This window comes from Tribolium castaneum, chromosome 2 (assembly GCF_031307605.1).
Source record: "Tribolium castaneum strain GA2 chromosome 2, icTriCast1.1, whole genome shotgun sequence".
In the NCBI taxonomy this organism is placed as follows: domain Eukaryota; kingdom Metazoa; phylum Arthropoda; class Insecta; order Coleoptera; family Tenebrionidae; genus Tribolium; species Tribolium castaneum.
The window spans coordinates 19278140-19301579 of NC_087395.1; the positions used below are offsets into that span (position 1 = coordinate 19278140).

Consider the following 23440-nt stretch of genomic DNA (forward strand, 5'->3'; position numbering starts at 1 on the left):
TTTCACAAAAAAACACCGATCTTCAAAATCTTTATGTCTAAAAAAAAATAGATAACTAGGTACTTTCTGTACTTCGTTACATATTCTTAATCTTCCTTTATAATAATCACAAACGACCGCTTCTTAGTTCTTATTCGTTTTACTGTCAGGTCGATTAGTAAAAATTTGTAAATTATGACCGAAAAATACAATGTGTGTTAGAATGATCTTCATTTAGTCGTCTGTAAAATCTGTAAAATCAGAAAATGCCGCTTTATAGAACTAATGATAGGCATTTAGACATCAAATATTATCATTCTCCAATTCAGAAATAAGCTTAGATAATAAAAGTGTTTTCTTGTACAGTTTTTTAACGAAAGTAAAAAAAATAATTGAATTTTACAACTGATAGCTTTGACATTTATTGACAAAAAATTCACTTGAGCAGAGTGGCAGAATTTTTTTTACATGTATACCAATTTCAAAGTTAACTAGATGAGAATCATTTAAAAATACGTTGTATAATATACGGTGGGTTCAAAAAGTCTTTAGATCAACTCTTGCTGTGGAATTTAGATTGACAGATTTTTATTGTCTGTCTATTCTGTTGAAATGTCAAATCCTCTACTTGCGATTGATCAACGTCAGTAATCGTAAGAAATCAACATACATTCAAAATTTCACAGCAAGAGTTGATCTAAAGACTTTTTGAACGTACTGTACAACAATAACACGTGGCGTTTAGTTTGCGGGTAAACTTATTTAAAAATAAAAAAACAATTTCGGTCCAATTACCTATTTCAAAATTAAACGCAGTATTAATTAATAATTTTAGTTGCATCTAAAGCAATTAAAGAGTTAAAACACAATAAATTCACCCCATATGTATTGATCTAAGAAATTAACCACGGTATCACTAAATTGTATCTTTGTTTTAATGTATTTCTTTTTAACTTTGTTACGCTTTTGCACAAAATACTTGTTTATTTTAAAAATGATCTTTTTTATATAGTAATTATTTTTCTTTTTTTTTGACTTTTTAAGTACTAAATCCACTTTAGTACCGACGAAGGTAAACAAGCATCATTTTTTAAGATCTTTTGTTGTCTGGGGTCATGAATAAAACAACTGAGTAAATAAAGACACATTTTATTGTATATAGTTTACATATAATGAAACTTAAATATTTGTACATAAATCAGCGTAATACAAATAATATTAGAAACATTCATTTTGTCTAATGGCTGCTATTCTCCTTTTCTCTTGGGATTCAAATATTTTAATGTGTACCTCACACAACATTTTAAATGAACAGAAACGATAAAACCGTAAAATATATAAGTTCCCAAGATCAAGACGAATAGTTACGTAATAAATAAATCATAAATGTGCACCTTGCGCGTGCCTTTTGTAAAACCCAAATCACGCGTGTTGTAGCTAAGACCTAATTAAAATTATAAAAAAAAACATTTTTAGTACTCGCATCAGTACGACTTAAAAGAAATTGCATTGCGTGGCATTAACGTTGTTGTGAGAACCGAATTTTAACTAGAAATATCAAACTAAGCAAAAGGTACGACTATTGTCATGGTCGTCAAGTCTAACCCTAAACTCAATGAAAATATTCGCTCTTTAGGTACTAAATTTCGGAAATTCCATTTCCCTGATATCCTTGACCTAATTTAAAAAATTGCTCCAGATAGAAAATTCCACAACTAAATCGACAACAATATGTACAAAATTTGATTAATTCACTAGTGATATTACTAAATTATATTGGCACTTTGATTGGCAACAAAATCGTTAGCTCATGCTTTATTATTCTTCGCTAAGTTATGCGACGCCCAATTCAACGAAGTCTTCCACGAGTTCGACAAAGCTTCGTCGAATTTATTCCTAAAGTGGTTTAGCGCCTCCTCCTCCGACTTCGACAGGGCCTGAAACCACCCAGATAAGTCAAATGCAAAAAATTAATTAAGAAAATATATTAAACAAAAATAATGTTATTATAAGTGTCCGATTTTAGATTTGTTAATGGATAATGGATAAATTAAATAGAACAATATTTCATAGAAGTTTATTTTCTTCATTGTAAGAGTTTTAATTAATTATTTAATAAAATAACAGAAGTCCCTGTAACTCTTATTTATTATTTTTAATTATGTTACAGCTGTTTCGGCCGTTACGCCATCCTCAGATATAACATAATTAAAAATAATAAATAATAGTTAAAAAGACCTTTGGTATTTTATTAAGTAATATAACAATATTTATTTATTTAAACAACGTGAAAAAGTGAACCTTACAGCCGCTGAAGGTTAACATTTGTTACAATAGTTTTTGAATATCTAGATAAGATTAAAGCAATTGTTAGTATGTTTTTTACCCGCTGTTCATTTAAAGTTAATTAAGAATGTATCCTTTAACGAATAAGTTTTTTCAGTAGAAGCGGCCTTTATCATTAAAATTTTTGTACAAAACGCTTATTTTTGCCCGTAATATTTTACAATATTATATCTGTTCCTATTAATTAGCATTGGGTTCTGTTTTTGTAGACACCTAGTAGGTAGTGATATCTGTCTTCAGGTGTTCGATAATAACGCGTTTAACAAATAGAACTCTACCTATAATCCATAAAAGTCTAAATTTTGATCTTCAACATGGAAACAACTATTTTTTTTTAATTTTTAGAGACAAAAACAATAAACAAACACAATTTGTGATCTACGGAGACCATGTTAAAGTTTATCATTTTGAAATTCTTTACGTTAGGGGTTCAAACCACCAGTGGGGAAACATTGTCACGCAGATTACGTAAGCATGCAAAATTTCAGTTCATCCGGACACCAGAAATACTCTCAAATTTGGCTCGAAAAATATGACGTAGACAGACAGACAACAAAGACAGTTAAAGAAAAGCTTTAAAAAACAAAGCACTCTATTTAAAATAACAAAGTTGATGCCTAAAAACATTATCATAGCACAGGACCTAACGAATTACGGCTGTGTACAAAGTTTCAGACTTATATCATTATTAGAACTCTCAATACGAATTTTAATGTGGGGTATAGAAGTAACACATACACAACCTCTGAACAAACTCACCAAAGTGTCTCTGATGTAATTCAAGTCCTTCTCCGAACTCAACTCGGGCAAACCGGTCGAAATCATCATCGCACACAGCGACAAAATCAAACTCCCATGTTTTCGCAAAATGACAAAAGCCTTCTCACAATACTCCTGAAAAATTTTAAACTCAAGCGTCGTCTTCTGCCCCTTGTTTATGACATATTCAAAGTCGTGGGTCAACACAAACGGGACTCTTTCCCGTTTTATCCCAAATTTCTCCTTAAAATGGCCCAAAATGTGGCCAAAGTCGATGTGAAACAGTTGACCTGATTTTTTGACCATTATATTGTCAGAATGGCGATCCGCGACGCCCAAGACGTACGTCGCGACGCAATAGCCGGCACACGAAAGGGTGAACTCGTTGATGGCCTTGTTGAGAGCTGACTCCGTCGGGTTGTGGTCTCTCAACCAAGCTAGACGAAAAGTTAATCGCCGGTTAAAAACGAGCAGTGTTGTGAAATGTTTAAATACATTTTATCAATATTAAAACATTACGCTGTTTTACAACTATACCTATCGCACGTATAAGAACAATGAACATGAACAATGTGGTGAAAGTTCTACTTTTCTACGATTCCTCGTTATTGTGTAATAAATTTTTAAATAAAACATGTTTTTGTCATATGTGTGTTTATGTATATATATATATCGCAATGTTTTAGAAATATGCAGCAGAAAAAAAAGGTTTTTGCAGTATATTTTTTTCTATTGCAAGTATTTCAAGGGTCAATTAATAAAACAATCACTAAATATCACGTAAAAAAACCAATGTATTTACTAAGAAAATCGTTTGAAATTGGTTAAAATTACGCAATTTAGTCCAAATTCATCACTTTTTTTTACCTTTTTCGCCATTTTTTATATATGTGACTTTATACTCTAGAACAAGTTAGATTACTCAAAAATGTGTGAAATCACGTAAGGGCTAGTCGATTAACATGTAAAGAAGATTCTTCGTACGCTCACTTTTGTGAATACGTGAATTACGATAGTAAGATTATTTTTAAAGAATCTTTAATTTATGATGGCGATGATTGATTTATTAGAAATAGTTGGGATCAGGAAAAGAAAGCAATTGCAGGGCTTCGTTTTATAGACACAAAATCTTTAAATCGGTTAGCTGCTGTACTTAAAAAGTAAAAAAAGTAAAAAATTGGGATTAAAATGCGTAATTTTAATCAATTTCAAGTAAATAAACTGTCTTTTTACGTGACAATTATTGATTTTTTGATTGAATACCGTTTATAGGTCCTCGAAATATTTGTAATAGAAAAATTCAACTACAAACTAACCAAATTTTCTCACAAACTATCAACTTTAAAAAAAAACTTAAAGGGTAAAAAAGATGTACCATGAGACCCCGAATAATACTTAGTCATAAAATACAGGAAGTGCTATTTAAAAAAATTAAGTTACGGTCTTTGAAATTTTACCAAAATGAATGCATGGTAATGTTACAATGCAAATGTATGTTCGAGTAACCAAAGTATACCTCAGATAGTTGTTTACACACAGGAAAAGTCTGAACCTCTGAATATGATATCTCGAAAACCAAGCGCATTGCGATTTTTTAATAATGTGCCTGCAGAGGCACTAAATTGTAGAAAAAATTACATAACTTTTAAACGGTTTGTAAGTGTAAAAAATATCCCAACTATTTTGACTTCCATTTTTTGACAATCGCAGCAACAAAATGTTAAATTTCATAGTTTTTTTTATATAAAAATGGTCTCTTGTATTGTGTCGATACAACTCACCGTTCTCGAGTAAAATCTATTTAAAATTGAAGTTACAGACCACAACAAACAGCATGAAAATCAGGAAGGACGACCAGAACCAAATGGTTAGGACAGGTTCTGGTCGCGAAAGCCTCTGTTCTCTCTAATTTTCATACTGTTTGTAACGCACAACATAATGTTTAAATTAATTTTACTCAAAAACAGTAAGTTGTATCGAAACAACAGAATGGACCATTTTTGTGTAAAAAACTATAGAATTGACAAAGTGGCAAAAAAGTAAAAACAAAATAGTTAGATAACTTCCCCCCCCCAGTTTGGGACGCCCCTGTTCAAAAATTTCTACATTTGATCCTCGAATTCGACTAGGCGTATAAAGGTTATCGGTTGTACAAAGTTTTGTAGTTTTACCTGTAATGGTTTCTGAAATATTGAGGAAAACCTACTAAAAGAAGCACCCTTATGAGGGGGTGTAGCTCCCACACAAAGTATTTTTGATACATGTTTATAAGAAATTTTGTTCTTAAAATTAAATGTTCTATCACCTGTTTAACTTTATAACAATAACAATAAAAACAGAACACCTGTATGTGCAAATATACTGGAGATGTCATTTAAAAAACTATGTTTTAGGTTGCACTCTAAAAATGAAACACGCTGCGTACAACCAAATAATTTTAAAATCTTTGTCAATGCCCTTTGATTAATCTCGATATCATTGACGGTGTAGCTATGATCGAGCCGACACGTATTAATGAATCAACCTGTATACGTTAGAATCTACATTTATTGAGGAACCTAGTGCAAAAAAAATAATAAAAAACTAAGTTTCTAGCTTTATCCAAAAGGAAAATATCAAGTGATAAACATAAAATTTGACAAATTTTAATTTTACGTCTTTTTACGTCTACAGACTCAAATTCGGCATAAAATTTTACAGAAGAATCAGTTTTCAGTAAACGTGTGAATCGAGGCTGGATGGTCATGTTGGATATGTTCTCGGAATATAACACTACACTGCAATAAAGAGAGACTTACCCAAAATCGAGCCCTTGCGGAAGGCCGAAGTGGCCGAAAACACGCCCTTGTCCTTCTGGATGTTGGCAATGGTCTCCGCGTTGAGCACTACTTCAATCATACCGGCCCTATCTCCTAACGATATGCAATTGTACGGACTCAATCTACAACAATTAATTAGAACACAATTTCCGTTTTTTAAACCAGTCGGACCTTAAATCCAACCCTTCGCTCTTCCACAATCTATCCATAATCTTCAACATCTGCAACGTGAGCATATCTTGTCTCAAGTCGTCGCCGTCTTTGAAAATAATGTAAACATCGTCTCCGAACGGATCGTAATTCTGGAGAACGATCCACAACGGCCGCATTTTGCTATCCATAATCCTACATCTGTCTAATTTTATTTTAGAGCACCGGAAACTGGGGTCCAGCGGGCTCCTAATGTTTTGCACGGTCTCGTCAATGTGGCACTCTGTTAAGTAATCTTTGAGATTTGATTTAGCCTTTTCCTTGCTTTTGTTCTTGACGTGTTCTCGACTGTTCTTCAACTTATCGAGAAATTCTAACTGTTTTAACAACACAGGCATGTGTTCCTGACTCCCTCTGCAATAGGCTTCCAGAATAAGTCCGAACCGGACCGATACAGATGGGACTTGCAGCTCGGATTTGAGATGCCAGAATAAGTAGTGACCGATCTTTTGATTATTTAGCGCTCGTTTTATTAGAAATTTTACTAAATCACATTCTAGATACATTTCGTGTTTGATTGCTTGTACTAATTGTAAGAGATAAAGAAGTAAGTCCTCGTCACTGAAAGTTTTTTTTTAGTTTGGGTTTGGGGGAAATAGTTTTTGATTACCTGACATCGTCCAGACATTCAACTGCAAAACTCCGAACTCTCTGATCAGGATATGCATAATCTAATAATTCTAATGCTTTCTCAGGCGGAAGCTTAGGCCAGTCTTTTAATAGTGCAGCTACATCGCTCACCACTTCACGAGTATCCCAGTCAATCGAAGATAACAGCTTAGGAAGGACTTCCGGATTTTGTTTTTTCCAATAGTCTTTCAACAGCCAGATATTTTTTCGATCCTAGTGATTAAAAAAGCCATTTTTGTAACACGTGACACGCCATAACTAAGTCTTTGAGACATACACGTGCAAGTTAAAAATGCAATATTTTTTTCAAATAAAAAATATAAAAATATCGAATAAAAATTACACCGCGAGTAATCAAAATACTAAATTAAGAAAACTAAAAATTTAAGTTTACCGTAATGATTGTACTATTCAGCTTTTTGTCGTAGGACCTCCCGTTTTGAAGTAAAACGCGTGTATACTTATTTTTGAATTTCAAACAATTAAAACTAATCGCTAAAAATAAATTTGATTCAAAATCATCCCGACAAAAAGTATAAAACGATTGAAAAAGGTACCTTACTATTGTCAGGTGTTCCCAGAAATCAACAAATTAGTGTCGACAAAAGCGAAAAACTTTAAAACCGACAAAGAATTTTTAGATTATTCAGATTTCTGGTTAATGTCATACGAAAATCACTATTTGAGAAAACGAAATTAATTTTCAAAATAAAAAATCATTAGGCTTTAAATTAAAAACCCTTTAATCCGACCGCGCATTTGCAATTTCATCTGCAAGTGCAGTTAAATCTACATTCAAACCAATTTTTTTCTAACAGCTTTCTCCAACGAGTGATTCAATAAAAATGACGGGATCAATTTATTTTGAGTATGAGTTTAAGTACCGCTCCATAATATACTTGACTATTTATTTTCAATATTTAAAGAGAAACTCTATAGGTTAGAAGCAAAGGCAAACTCTGGATGTTATCCCTTAGTTCAATCTCTCTTTACTTCAGAAATTTCAGAAGTAACACCAAAAGATTTTAGATTAGCGTCTAAATCGGACATCCGTTATAAAATTTAAAATGTAGTTATATTAACCTTAAGAACGTCCACGATAAGCGGAGCCAATGCGTACTTCGTATGTAGGAGATTGAGCAGTGACGTAGCAAAAAACTATTTATTCTGCGATAAAAAAGTTATTTTAAAATAAATTCTTTACATATGTATGTAAATACACACCACGGCACTGCTCTATGACAACACCGTTAAATTTCTCTCTAAATTTACCAGCGCACTCCTCCCATTGTGGACGACCTGTCATTTTCCAATCTCTAAGTAATGGTAGATTTAGAAACTATTCAAATTGAATAGTTTTTGTGTCGTCTATTATAGCAACTTTTTTCAGAAACATTTTTTTAACCACTTTCAAACTTCTACGAGTACATTACGTACTTTCCTAACAAAAATATGCACTTATATCTTTTTTTCACGTCTTTGTTTATTAAAACTGACTGAAATCTAAGATTTTAAAAGTACACTTTAAAAATTTGAGACTAAACCTCATTCGTGATGGTCCAATAAAAATTGATTATTGTGCCATGATAATATGAAGAAAGGTTAATTTCAAGAATAGTTTCAGCTTTTGCTTTAGTCTAAATAGTCCATTTATCTTAAATCGCTCTCAAGCTATGAGATTAAAATTGTTTCAAGAGCAGGTAATACTGTGCAAATTTGTCTCATAAAATCAGAAACTGAAAATTTATTAAATAATTAAATGAAAATAAAAAAGTAAGTTTTTTTGACAAAATAGTAAACATGATAAAAACAACTCAAAAAAAACCTGAATGCTGATTTTCGTGTCTCCCTTTGATTCAAAGTTGAAACCCTTACAAAACCTTTAGTAATTATAGTAGTTCCAGCTTCTTTGAAGTGTTGTTTTATGATGATCAAATAACTTGTCGCAATTGCTGGTTAACTTTGTAACTTTATTCCCACAATAAATAAAAAAGTCAATTTTATATTAACAATCGTCCAATAAATCTTGATTGGATAAACAGAATTATTTACCGCAAAATCTAATCATGTTATGATAAGCCTATGTTGATTAAAAGTGTTTTTCTTTATTCAAAAACATTTGTAAAAGGCTAGTTCATTAAATCTATTTAAATACTCAATATTTTGAGTACAAAATTATATCTTAATACTTATTTTATAGAAAAAAAGTTCTGATGGATAACTTCCACACTGTTGCTTTTTATATTTTCTTAAGTAGTTTCTCTTACTTGTAGTTTTAGCAGAGTGTAATTTGCGTGCAATTCATTTCATTTATTTATTTATTGTTCCGTTTATTTATTTAATTATTTCCGTAAAGGCAGTTAAATTTAAACCAATTGCTAGACAGACTTCGCCTACCGAGATGTACTTTCTTACACTTTAAATAAAGACGTTTTATTATTGTTATATCTAACCGTTATCAATAGTAGGTATAAATTTATACCACCGCTAATTCATCGGACCCTTAATCAAACAAAACAATAATGACTATTCCTCACAGGCATTTACTCGTAATACAGTAAAAACAAGGTAGCGATTTTGAGCACAAAGTAGAAGATAAAAGACCCCTTACCTGTTCATGAACCTCAAACAAATTGTCATTTTCGGTAAGAATTTTCTGACAATGTTCGATGTTCGTCGGATTGTATTCAATACTGTTACTAATATATTTGCTTTTGTTTTCCTGAGCAAAATTAATCATTGCTTCCGTCGTTGGATAATAAATCGTTTGATCCTCGGCGAAACTAAAACCCACATAAGAAAACCATTTTCTCGACAACTATGGTCTCACCTATTAAGATGTAGTGTTAAGGCCGTTGCACTTTTATTCGGATTATTAACAACATTCCCTAAAGCATTAAATATATCCTCACACATCAAATCGTTGGCAAAAGTCCACATGTAAAGTGTCATTGCGCCATTTCTCAGCTGGTTTTTAAAATCGTAAACGGTCGTATTAGCCCAAGCTATAGGAGTAATAGACTCCTAGATAAAAATGAGTAGTATTTAATTGTTTCCTTTTAATCAAATACCTACCTTATTATTTCCATATTCTTTGCCTTTTTTCGTTCTAACTAACTTACTAGATTTAGGAACTTCATAAATGCAAAAACACAATTTCGCATTTCTGGGTATATTGCACACTAAGATATCAAAAACTAAAGTCTCACGAAAAAAACTTTCATTCTTTTCGTTTATTGGTTGGATGGAAGCTTTAAGTCTTTCGCAAAGCGACTTTCCCCCATGAAACAATCCCACCTGAATGCCAATCTAACCCAAAATTACTTAAATTAAGCGAAAGAGTTTGTAACTGTAAAAATACCTCATTTGTTTTCCTCATATCACAATTCAATCCGCTGACTGCGTTCAAAGTCACACTAAACTTCCTCTGAATATCCCAAGCCGACTTGTGGGCTCTTTTACGCCATGTTAATGTTGAATAAGTCGACCGCATTCTCCTGTGGTCGAAATTATCCAACGATTCGTAGGGATTATCAGGAGTGACTAAAAACACACCTCGAATTTTGTTTGCATCATTGCTACAACAAACCTGGGACTTTGTTAACTCTCACTGTGACCACAATAGGAGTTACGTCTGTAGATAAAGAGTCTTGGATGTATTGGAATTGAATGAGTTGGTGATCTCCTACTAAATACTCGTCCTGGCCACACACTTTTAATACATAATCGTTACAACGGTCGTATCTGATTTTCAAAACGTTGGACCTTTTCGCGAGAATCATTTCCAATAATTTGTTTGGGTAAATGTAAGGAGAGACATTGAACGTAAAAGAATTCTGCAAAAACAATTATTTGGTGTCATTAAATAACGTATTTTTTCCATAACCCAAGACGATGTTTTGGAATAAAAAGAGTCCTGCACAAAATGTCGCCCACGAAAGTTGAACAATTACTAAATAATGTTAATAATTTTGGAAGCAATTAAGCTCTTACTGAATTAAAATCACTGTTTTGTGGCAAAATTTTCCTAAATCGGGCTAAACTGGGTCGAATTAGTATTATTTTTGTTTTTTTTTTTCGATCGTTTAAGCACATTTTTGAAATTGGATTCAAAATCTCGGTATTTTTTAATCCTGTAGAGCATTTCAGCACATTTTACAACTAAAAAAACGAGTAACTTGAAGAATTCTGTCAAAAATATGCCAAAAATGCAAAAATGTTTCGAAAATTTAAGTCTTTTTTGAGCCAAAAGCTAAGTTTTTCAGAAAAATTTTGCAAAACCGTTCCGAAAAATCACTTAAAATTTGCTTCTTTCGCGACATTTCTTTAATTCAAACCGAAAATTTTCACGAAACTTCGTTCAAATAATGCGAAAAAGAAAGATAATGTAAAAATAATTTTGTTCTTTTGTACAAGTGAACCGCATTCCTAAGCTTAATAGTGATGTTGCTCGACATTATAAAAAATTATGTTACTTTTGAGTGTTTTCACTTGTTTAAGCATGTTTTTAAGCTGAACTCAGTTTTTCTGTAAGATTCTGGTAAAGCTGTTGCTGCCAAAGCCGCTATTATTTTGCAATATTTCAGAAAAATCCCTGAACTGGGGTGGAAATGGTATTATTTTTGTCCTTTTCGACTTCTCAACTAGTTATTTTCCGAGCTAAAACCTTCGTTTTTCTGCGAAATTTCGCTAAACCTGACCCGACATTATTTTAGCATTTTTCGACCAATTTCCTGATAATTTCGACAAAGTAAGACGAAAAATTGCCAAATTGAGTAACAAATGGCAGTGTTTTTTATCGTTTTCAAAGATCTATGCACATTTTAACTTAAAGACTCAATTTTTTTAAGAGATTTCGCTACGCAGATTTACAGAACCACTTCAAATTAGGTAAGTAACTTTGTTGAAATGACTCGGTCGAAAATAATAAATATTATTTTCAATCGTTTGAACGTGTTTTTGAACTAAAAACTAGTTCTTTTCGCATATTTCTCCAAACCGACCAGAAAATTTTCGCGAAACATCGTTCAAATAAGACGAAAAATTTACATAGTGTCAAAAATAGTACTCCTGTTTTATTTTTGTCCTTTTCGAACGTGGTGAACTTAGGACTGTATCTTCGCCTGATTTCCGCTAAACCAATCCGAATTTTTTTTAGAATTTTGGTAATTTCGCTCAAAACAAAATTATTTCGCAAAATTTCATCAAAATAAGACAAAAAGCGCTGAAGTGGGTCGAAAATGGTGTTATTTTTATCTTTTTCGATCATCGAACCACTTCTCTAAGCTAGAAACTCAGTTTTTCCACGAGAAAAGGCTAAATCTAAGCAAAAAAATCTGTAAATCGAATGGAAAATAATGATATTATTTTCACCTTTTGCGATTGTTTTACTATTATAAACGCAATAGTTTCAAAGCATTTCATCAAAATTAAGTCGAAAACGGTATTGTTTTTTGCATTTTTCGAAGGCATAAGCATTTTTTAAGCTAAAAACTCAATTTTTCAAGAGTTATAACCCAATCTATTCAATTAAATCAAAATGAGGAACGTTGTCTTTTTAGTGAGAACGGAAATATCTCGCAAAATTTAAGACTTAATAAAATAAGCCTAAATAGAAATGTCATTATCGACGGTGTTATTAGTGCGTTTTTCCACAGATTAAATGCGTTTTTGATCTAAAAAACTTTTTTCGCGAGTACAAATACTAAAACGAAAAATTTACATAACTCCAAGATGTTGTTTTAAGCACATTTTCTGTGAGATTTCGTTAAATCCTTTCGAAGCAAATTGAGCATTGAGCTATTAATACGTCTAATTTTTCGCAAAATTTTGGCAAAGATAACACGTAAAACACCGCTAATGTCAGTCGAAATTGGTGCTATTGTAATATTTTTCAAGCACTTTTCTGAAGTAAAAGCAAAGTCTATTTAAATTAAGTCAAAATTAAATTTTTGCCTTTTTCGAGAGTTTTACTGTTGTATACCCAATTACTTCGCAAAATTTCATCACACTTTGACCAAAAAATCGAGAATGCTGTTCTTTTTCGAGCACTTAACCACTTTTGTGATAAGTTTTTTCACAAGATTTTGGTGAAGCAAACCCAAAAGTATCTAAACTAAATCAAAATGTAATAATTTCTCCATTTTTTGACCGTTTTACTATTATAAACGCAATTGTATCATCAAGGCATTTCGCCGAAAGGTTTACTAAAAATTGTGTATTGAGTATATTTTTAGCCTTTTTCGAGCGTTACTAGTAATAAGAGTATATAACACTTAATTTCTGAGATATAAATATTTTTCAGAGTTTTAAAAAACATTTAAAAAACTATTACAAGCTTTTTTATTATTACTGCTATTACTGCTTTGATCTCGAAAATTGTGAAATTAACACCAAATTCTAAATTCACTGCCGGCAGCTGGTATGGGCGCCGCTGCCTGCAGCGGAGGCAATGCTTTTTTTTCGACAATTTATAATAATAAACATGAATTAATTAAAATTATTATTAATAAAATCAAAAAATAATTTCCATTAATTAATTAAATAATTCAAATACTTTTATGTGTAAGCACATTTTAAGATAAAGCCTCAATTTTTCCCGAGATTTCATTAAACTGGTCAAAATCAATCTCCATAATAAGAATTCAACTTTAATGCCTTTTTATTAATCTACAGATTTAGGTAAAATTTCTTTTTTTCAGCAACGGAATTTCTCTTTTCGTAAATCATAACATGCTTTTATCAGTTAATTTAATATTTTCAAAATAAATTGCATTATTTTTATTCAATTTCATTAAACAGATAACGAAGTCTAAACAAATGGTCAGTTATATGAGTCAATGTTATTCTTGATAATAAAATGCCACTGCGAGCTCTTACGCGTTTTGTGGTATAATTTAAAGTTTAGATATAAAATTAAAATTTGCAAATTTTTTAACCCAGTTTACGCAAAGCCCAAAACATATCCAAAAACATCGTAAACAAAAAATACGTCTGTAATAATACAAACCTCATTATCTTCAAATCGTGTAGTAATTTTAATATTCTTTTTTTGGTCAAGCGTTTCCGGAAAGATTTTGCTTTTGGGACACAGTCGCGGCGGAAACTGATAATACAACTTTTCAAGCCACGTATATTTCAAGCGTTTCTGCGTAATATCATCGCCCAATTTCCGCATTTGAAAACGGAAATCGTTAATCTCGGGATTATTCAACTCGTCAAATTCTTTAACACCTTGAAACGAACTTTAATCGGAATTTTCTCCACAAACCGACTTACTCCTCCCTATCAAATGCCCGATCTGGACATTGATCTTGTTATCTGGTTCATTCCCAAGGCACTCAATTTTCAGTACAGCGCAAGTAGGTTTAACATCGCAGATTCTCCTCGTCTCGTCATGCAGCTCCTCCCGCTCTGCCATGCTATTAATGCAGGTGAAGACATACGAGGACATGTCGTGGAGCTTGCCATGGAGCGGGTACTTGGGGGCCTCCTCCCACAAGTCCTGGAGCAATTTCTCAAGCAAAATTTCCCCATTTTGGGGCCACTTACCGCTTTGATGTCCAGTAGGGTGGCATTGTAGGATACTTTGAGGAGAATCACAATCCCGTTAGGCATGAGACAAGTCAATTCCACGGAATCTTCTGGGTCAAAGGACCAGAAGTCCGGGGAGTATTCTCGGGGAAATGGAGGCATTTGGAGATTGTTTTCTCGCATCACTACTTCATGGTAATTCACTGTTTGATTCTAGATTAGAATTTCCGGCTCGGGAGCTATTTCCTTGGAAAATTTTGCTGCTTCATTTTCGAGAAACACAGATAATGCTGTGGTTAACCTATAAATTAAATGACGCCGAAATTGACCAGAACAGCAAGAAATTAGCCAAACACACTGCAAACACTCGTGTAACTCCCCGTATTACTCAATTTACCTGTTTATTCTAAATAATCTCCTTGAATCGCTTTCATCATACACCCATCGCCCATAAAAACAACAATGTGGCACACCGACTAACCCAAAATCCCCCAACTCCATTCAAATCTGCTTGGCCAATTCACCCTAATTAACTCAGTTTTTGCATTTATTTTACTTTTCTGTTGTTAACTCGGTTTAGTTGCACTTTTTGCAATGTATTTTGTAACGAAAACGTTTCAATTTTCCAAATTGACCGTTTGGTAACTTTCGGCCCGGTTGGCAGCGCGTAAAAACGTGACGTGGGGTTGTATTCCAAGAAAAGCTCCAGGAAAACGTTTTTCACAGGTAAAAATAATGTTTGACCATTCAATTAGAGTGCCCCGATTGTACAAAACTGCCTCAAAAATCGCAAAGGAAGTGAGTTCGGGTAAAGGCAGCATCAAACAGCTCGTCTACGAATGTAAACATCCCGTAAGTTTTGAGGTTAGAAAGCGTGCCTCCAAACTCACCAATTTCTTGCAGAATATTAAAGCTTTGTACGCGTTAATTGTTCACACGTTTCAAAAGTCTGCCCATATTGAGAAATTAATCAAAAAATCAAAACTTTTAATCAAAGAGCCGAGATTTGACCCCTGGTTGGCGAAAGTCCTAATCACTGAGTTGTTGTGGGGTAAACAACGGCTCTCAGGGCAGTCTAAGCCGGTCCAAACGATTTTGGCGTATGAACAAGTTTTGAAAGCGCACCTGAGCGATGTTTCTGATGATGTGGAGGAAGTAGAGCAAGGTAATAATTTCGGTTTTTTGCAGTTTGATAATGGATGAGGATGTGGCCGCCCCCAATGAGGTTTTCTCGCTACCGCCCCATACTAGACAAGCGACCAAAGCGATAATGTTGCTACTTTTCTTCAGTTTTTTAATGTTTACGTTGCCGTTTGGGGCCTTTTATGGCACTAAGTATTGTCTTGAGGAGTACTTGCTCATGAGCGGTTATGCTACTGTTGTTTGGTCAGTCTTAGCAGCTGTTGTCACAGTAAATCTTATCATTCTTGTGTATGCATATATTGCGTATCATGAGCAAGAGTACGATGATGAGGGCAATCCTATTCAGGAATTGAAACAAGATTAAATTAATTAATTAAAGTATTACCATTCCATTGATATTGTGTAAGGGTAGATATAGTGTAAAGTGTAAAATATGTATGTTTAATGATTGTGTTTAATAAAATTTTGTTTTTTTTACACTTTCGTTATATCTAAACCCTCCCATTATCCCACCGTAGTAAATACCTTTAAATAATTTTCCAATTTGATCTGCGCCTATTAAATTAAATTGGTAAATCGAATTTTTGATAATCGTAGATGGGAATTATAAGTGAATTGGAGATTTCAAATAAATGCTTGTCAGATAGTAATCCAGCCCAAAAAATATTTTTTATCTGAGATAAGTGTTTCCAACTTCTTGTTAACCAAAGTTATAACAAATTAAACTAATAATTACCGTAATTTGTGTCCAACAAATATGTTTGATGCATATAACTGGCTTCAAAATAGTTGATTTGTTATCAATTAACTAATTGTGTTAGAGTTTTTATTACGAGATATTTAAATTTTAAAGAAAACAATGAAAAAATGTATATTTCAAAGCTTTAAAAAAAAACGCAAAAGCACATCTACATTTTTTGGGGTGAATTGGGGTTTAGGTAATAAATTAGACTTTTTGTATATGGATTCAATTTTTTTCACTTTAGAACTAATACAAGCCACTAATTAGTTAAACAGTAAAGTCGGTGTCAAAAATTGATAGTTTGTGCTAAAGATTTGAAACAGAATGTAAATGAATGAAACGCGGACACACTCTATCTTTGTTACATTGGAGGAAATTAATTTACAAATTTTTGTTTCGATTCATTTTTTATAATAATAAAATAATTATACAAGGTAAGTCTACTGATTGTATTTTTTTCTATACCTAATAATCACACAGAAATCAACGTTTGCTATTAATACCTATTTTTTTTTCTATGCATCTGACTTTTTCGACAATTTTTGATAATAAATATAAATTAATTGAAATTATTATTAATAGAAAAATTAGAAAATAGATAATTTATTAATTAATTAAATAATTAAATTAAACACTAAAGAAAGGATGCTTAAAAGATGTTTCGTGCAAAAAATACTTTAAAAAATAGTTGCTTGTCCCAAATGATTTTGGGGTTTATTTAAGTCGTTAATTTTTACTTAATTAATTATTTTTAGGGGTTAGCGACAGTTTTTTTAATTTTTTATGCGACAACATTATTTGTGTCGTGCGTTTTAGAGTAATATCCAAAATAATAATTTTTTGTAGCGATTTAATATTAGATAATTAATTAATTTTTATTATACGGGATTGTATAAAAATTAAAAAAAAATCAACATGCATAGAGAAAAAAAAAGGTAGGTATTTAACAGCAAGCGCTGAACGCTGCTTATTAGTTATGTTAATTTTTGAATTATTGTAAAAATATAGGTACTTTTAGCAGACTCACCTCGTATATATTCTGAAAACGCTGCGGATACGGTTAGAGGTACAAAAAAGTGTAAAGAACAGAACATATAGTTGGAGAATTAAATTTTCTTTGAAAATTTTCGTGTCATACGTCCATGGGAGAGTAAATAATAGACCACTGTTTATACCTCCATGCGTATCCTCTCAATTGTTTACCTTTATTAAATTGTTTACTGAAAAATACAAGCATCGTTCCAATAGATTTTTTTACTATAGCATCTTTGACAATCTGTAGGGCTTAAGCCCTAAAGCATGGTAGTTTTTTTTTAAAATGCCAGACAAAATAGTACAAATACTGTCCACCGGTTGAATAATATTTTAAATGGAGAATTTATATAAATCTGAGTTTTTGCTCAAAGTTTTATTAAGACAGACATCTGTTGATCCCCCCGTTTCATTTAGTTTTTTCATCTTGAAGCAACAATTCTGAAGATTCTCGTAAACTAACAATTTAGCCAATAATTTTGCAATTTGACTCTCTCATGTCGCAGACCAGTGCACATCTTACAGCAGTAGCAAATTAAAAAAAATGAACAAATAAATAATTAAGAAAAAACCTCCCAAGTCACTAGTTACATTGAAATTTTCACTACGCGGGGAGCTTTGTTAATTATACAAGGTGTGTTAAAATGATTTTCACCTAGTTAACTTTGAAATTGGTTTACATGTAAAAAAATCAGTGCTGCTTCACTCAAACTCCTCTGCACAAATTGCCAATTAATTACATTTTTTGATTTTACATGAAAAATTTACAGGCGACTAGATGAAAATCATTCTAACACACCTTGTATAAAATAATAATAATAATAATTTATTTGTTCATCTTATCTGAATGCACAGAAATTAAACACGTCAATTATGGATGCTAATTAGGATATGATAATATACTTAAATAATAATTGGTAATGAGGTTCATTGTTGGCTCCACAAAACTATGAAAAAGTTGTAGCTCGTGTCACAAACTTTTCGTATCACAATGAAAGTGTTACATTGTTTGTAACAGTTGTTTTTAATATACTGTAGGTACTGTATTTCTGGACTATTCGATTCATTATTTTCACTAATGATACGGAATCCATCCCGTGTACTAGAAAGAAATATTCCTTTCCCAAAATTGCTAAAAAGAAATTTCACACGCTAATTTTTCATTTTTTTTGTCTTGTAATTAGAATCTTAACGTATTCGCAGCATTTAGAAAAATATATATTTTTATTATTGTTTTCGGTCCCACTTTTGCTACAACCCTTTATATGATTCAATTTGTTACTGATATTTTTTATGTTCTATTATTATAATTTTTCGATTTAGTTCTATTTGATTGCTCTTAAAATGTAGTCGCTTAAAGCATAATCTATCATTGAATGACAGCAATGGATTAACTTGGTCTTATGTTCAGTGATTATATTTTATATATACTATATTTTATTTTTACTTTTGTGACCAAAGTAGTAAAGATAATAAAATATGAATAGTTTGGTGAGCGTTTAGTGTTAACTGTTGGTTACAGATCTTATATTCTTATAACAAATCAACGTATTTGCTAGCGGCGGCCTCGCGGAAATGCATGACAATTGACTTTAAATAATCTACATTTCAAGTTCATATCTATGTTGCCAACATAATTTTAATGTCTTCCACTACTGGGTAAAACAATTTATTTATAACAAGTGGTATTTTAGTTGAAAAACCGCGATACGTCCGCGTGAATACTCTCAAAATCACCGTAAACGAAGCTATTGAGGGCTTTCGAGAAGAAGGTTGGGTTTTAAAAAGATACACAGACAGTGAGAATTACTTGGGTTTTCTGGAAGCTGTGTCAAACCTAGGCTCTAACGAATTCATGGTTGATTTACACATTCCGTATTTACTAATTTTCCCACCGAAAACCGAGTTTTACCAACATGCTGCGTACAAAAACGGCAGTATAATTTTACAAGACAAGGTACTTGATTTAACTTAAGTTTAAAGTTTTTCTTAGTTTTTCTTTTTCAAACCTAGGCCAGTTGTCTTCCTGTGCATATTCTCGATCCTCAACCTGGGACATCAATTCTGGACATGTGCGCAGCACCTGGGATGAAAACCACTCAGTGTGCTGCTCTTATCGATAATATAGGGAAAATCTATGCCGTTGAAATCGGCACAAAGAGGTTCCACACTTTGGAAAAAATTGTCGAATCTTCGGGGGCTTCGTGTGTGGAGCCGATTAACTCCGATGTGTTACAACTAACCGCACAACAGTACCCCGATATTGACTATATTTTAGTAGACCCCAGTTGTTCAGGCTCAGGTATAGGTTTCTTCAGGTTTGTAAACATACTTATGACGTAATTTAGGTTTAACCTATCGAGTCGAAACCGGACAACAGGCCCAAGACCAACACACAGAGCGCATAGAGCGGTTGGCTGGTTTCCAAATTAAAATTCTGAGACATGCGTTGTCTAAATTTCCCAAAGTTAAACGAGTCGTGTATTCGACTTGTTCCGTATATGCAGAAGAAAACGAAGACGTCGTCAGGCAAGTCTTAGAGACTTGCAATAGGTTTAAACTGGTTCCTGCTGACCAGTTTTTGGGTAAAAAATGGTACAATTTTGGTTCGTCCGAATTTGGGGATTTGGGGAAATTTTGTTTATATGCCAAACCCGACATAGACCTGACTAGTGGATTTTTCGTTGCTGTGTTTGAAAGACTAGAAGATGGCGAAACTAATCAGTTTTTGAATGCGCAATTATTTGAAGAAAAAATGCGCATTGTAAGTTTGCTGAATAAAGGGAAAACTGAAAATCTGCAAGAGGAGAAACAAATGGTTGAAGAAACTGACCAAAAAAGACACATAAAAGAAGAGACGGAAGAAGTAAAAGATATGAACGTAAAAAGTGAAACTAGTGATGAAGGTAAAAAAAGTAAGAAGAAAAAGAAACATAAAAGTGCTGAAGTTACCGACAGTCTGGACATTAAAAAAGAAACGGGTGATGGTTTTGTTAAAAAGAAGAAACTTGACAACAAAGAAGAAATCTTAAAAATCAAGAAAGAAGAAAGTGAAATTAACAAGAATGTTGACATTAAAACGGAGACAAAATCTAAAAAGAAGAAAAATCGTGATGTTGATGCTTCGGAAAATCAGAATGAAGCTGAAAGTAAACTGGATATTAAAGGAGAATTAGATGAGGGTAGAAATGGCAAAAAGAAGAAGAAGAAACATAAACACAGTGGTGAAAGTTTGGAAACCAAGAAAGAAGAATCCGAACCAAGAGAAGATCTGAACGTGGCCACCGAAACAGACGATGGTGAAGGGTCTAGAAAGTTAAAAAGGAAGAAAAAACATAGGGGAGTTAAGACAGAAAACTGTGAAGAAATGAAAGAAGTGATCATAAAAAGAGAAACAAATGATGATAAAGCTATAACGTCAAAAAAGAAGAAGAAACTGAAAAAGCCGGACGATAATGTAACTATAGAAAATACCTGTGAAGAAGATATAAAAATTAAAACAGAAAGAGGTGAAAAAAGTAGAAAAAAGCATAAAGATGTTAACAAGTTGGACGCTGATGGTGAATTTTTTGACCAAAAGAAGAAGAAGGGAGATGAATCTATGGTTAAACCCGAGGAAAACAGCGATGAAAGTGTACCAAAAAAGAAGAAAAAGAAGAAAGACAGAGTTGATGAAAACCGGGGAGGAAGTGACAATAATTTTTTTGACGCTTTTGATTAAACAATGTTCCACTTTGGAAGAAGTTTGTGAATTAGTTTTTTATTATTTTGTTTTTGCTAATAAAATGTTCCATTTTGAGCCTAAAATTTTTTTTCCTCTTACTGATACCAAAAATCTAACTTTTTGGATTTTTATTTATCCAGTTTCTAAGATTTAGGAACAGGTTTGTATTTTATTTCTGTTGGAAGCTATAATTGCAATATTAAAAGAATTATATAAAATAATAATTGTGGTCACAAAACTTCGTCTCATGAATGGCCGTTAGGCATACAGAGCAAAGATCTATATAAATAGTGAAACAAGTAATGAAGTTACGTAGTAAAAGTAGGAAGAAGAAACAAAAAAGTTCTGATATTACTAAATATCTGGGCATTAAAAAAAACGATGATGGTCTTGAATGGGAAGGTTAAAAAGAAGATACTTTATAATAGTGATTTTTTTAATGGGACTAAAGAAGAAATATTAAATTAAAAAAAATAAATTGAAAGTAGCATGGACTCGAACATTAAAACTTAGGATAATAAATAAAGATAGTACTAGAACGACGAAAAATGCATTGTCAACATATAAAAAATCAAAATGAAACAAAGTGAAATGGACATACAAAATTTTGATTACCACTGGAGGGTAGGTAAGACGAAAACTAGAAATATGACAACAATGGTGAAAGTTTGGAAATCCAGGGAGAAGAAACTGGACTAAGGGAAAATCTGAATATGACCACCAAACAAACGGTGGTGACGAAGAATCTAGAAAACTGAAAAAAAGCAACACCAAAGTGAAAAAGTAGAAAAAGAAAACAGTCATGAAATCAAAGTGTTGACCATTAAACAAGAATCTACTGACATTGATGAGATTAGTCTTTAAAAACCCGACAATAGTATTACTATAGAATATACGCATGAAGAAGATTTAAAAAATAAAAAAGCGAAGAAGAATAAGAAGAAAGACAACGTTGATGAAAATCGAAAAAGAAGTGATAATCACTTTTTAAGACATTTTTGCTGATAAATGTTCCACCAATTAGGAGGTAATTTGTGGATTAGTTTTTTGTTATGTTGTTTTTGCTAATAAAGTGTTCCATTTCGAGCGAAATATTTTCTCCCTTGATTGCGATAAGATTGCGGTCTGCCCACTGACACCAAATAACTTATTGAGGGATTGAGGCCATTGTGATTATCCAATTTTGAAGATTTGAGAGCAAGTTTGTATTTTATTTCCGTTGGAGGCAATTCCAATATTTTAATAAAACAATTGAGGTCACAAAACTTCGTCTTAAGATTGGTAGTTAGCGTGGTAGTCGCCTTTAGCTCACTTTATAATTTCACATCGACCATTTACCGTGAGAATAACACGCAAACCATTATGTACATACGATACATTTTTGTTTTTCCACGTAAAAACTGCCATTTCTCTGTAATCTACTCTGATGACATATTGCCTCATCTGGAATAATAAATTCGGGCGAAATGTGTGACTGTTCACGAAATGTCGCGATAACAAAATTAATTTCGAAATGAATCATAAATAAGAATTGATAGATTTTACACTTGAAGGGGTCATGAATTAGCGATCCGCATCGCATGTAAATATTTTACTAGGTCTATACCCAGTCTAGCCAAGGTGAACTTCGATTAAATCACTGCGAGCTTTCGTTTTCAGAGCTTTGGTCTATCGGAAGGTCAAGGCATGGGCTAGTTGGGTAAATTGTGTTGAAAGCGGATTAGGTGAGCGTGCTTTTACACTTTTGCGTGAATTTCTGCACCTGCATTTTTCCAGAAAAGTCGAAACTATTTCATAAAAAATGCGCATAAGATTTACTAAAAATAGACGAGTTTTTATGTGTGTTTAATTATTGCAGCATTCGGCATATTTCGCAGCTATTCCATATGCTAATTTTAATCAATAATGCAGCTGCATCATATGTTGAGTCGTAAAGCACAGTTTTTGACAAGTGAAACGTAATTAGGAAATTTCAAATATTTATTCAGCATGCGTGCAAAGTATCTGTAATCGTTGGCATTTAATTGTATACTTCAGGTGAATTTTTTTAATTTATAACTTAACTTTAAAAAAGTAATACTAAACCTACAAATGGCTGTAAACGTAAAAAAATGTGAGTAATATTCGCTGAGGAATGTAAATTACTCGTTTTGTGATAAAAGTTGATATTTCAATTTTTCATACACACGTGTGGACAGTTTTTATTTTTGAACCAACTTAGTCCAGAAAAATTAGTAAATGTTTGCATTAGAACTATTATTTATGTCGTATGAAATTGTAGAAACAAAGCTTTGCATGTTTCATATCTTTATTGCCTTCCTGCACTACCTTACCTTTTCACTTTTCTCTTCTGTTAGAGCAATTTATTGTGAATTATTCCGATTGTCTGTATGTTTATGTCGCAATAAAATTGCAGCTTTCGTACCATAAATTAGAAAAAACAGCCACTTGAAATTTAATTCATGTTCATGTTTGTAAAAAACCAAAATTTTATGCGTAGTTTATTTACGAACAAATAATTAA

General features: G+C 32.4%; 2 protein-coding genes across 3 annotated transcripts; one reads left to right on the forward strand and one right to left on the reverse strand.

The window, feature by feature from the left end:
- Window positions 1-1112: 1112 nt before the first annotated feature.
- Pi3K92E (Phosphatidylinositol 3-kinase 92E) lies at window positions 1113-14795 on the reverse strand. 2 transcript variants are annotated; one of them, XM_064355068.1, is made up of 14 exons: window positions 14674-14795; window positions 14295-14577; window positions 14022-14247; window positions 13753-13976; window positions 10333-10579; window positions 10105-10286; window positions 9819-10052; window positions 9574-9767; window positions 9355-9526; window positions 6724-6956; window positions 6075-6674; window positions 5883-6025; window positions 3085-3521; window positions 1113-1916 (listed from the first exon to the last, which is right to left on the reverse strand). In XM_064355068.1, the coding sequence occupies exons 2-14, from the start codon at window positions 14457-14459 to the stop codon at window positions 1788-1790; spliced, it is 3186 nt and encodes a 1061-aa protein (XP_064211138.1). In that variant the 5' UTR covers window positions 14460-14577; window positions 14674-14795; the 3' UTR covers window positions 1113-1787. The 2 variants fall into 2 exon arrangements, with proteins under 2 accessions (XP_064211138.1, XP_064211139.1); XM_064355069.1 differs by lacking the exon at window positions 14674-14795 and adding an exon at window positions 14635-14652.
- A 66-nt stretch (window positions 14796-14861) lies between these two features.
- Nsun5 (Nop2/Sun-like domain containing protein 5) lies at window positions 14862-20992 on the forward strand. Its single transcript, XM_008199659.3, has 5 exons — window positions 14862-15128; window positions 15180-15441; window positions 18888-19150; window positions 19207-19495; window positions 19542-20992. The coding sequence occupies exons 1-5, from the start codon at window positions 15012-15014 to the stop codon at window positions 20912-20914; spliced, it is 2304 nt and encodes a 767-aa protein (XP_008197881.1). The 5' UTR covers window positions 14862-15011; the 3' UTR covers window positions 20915-20992.
- The last annotated feature ends 2448 nt before the right edge of the window (window positions 20993-23440 follow it).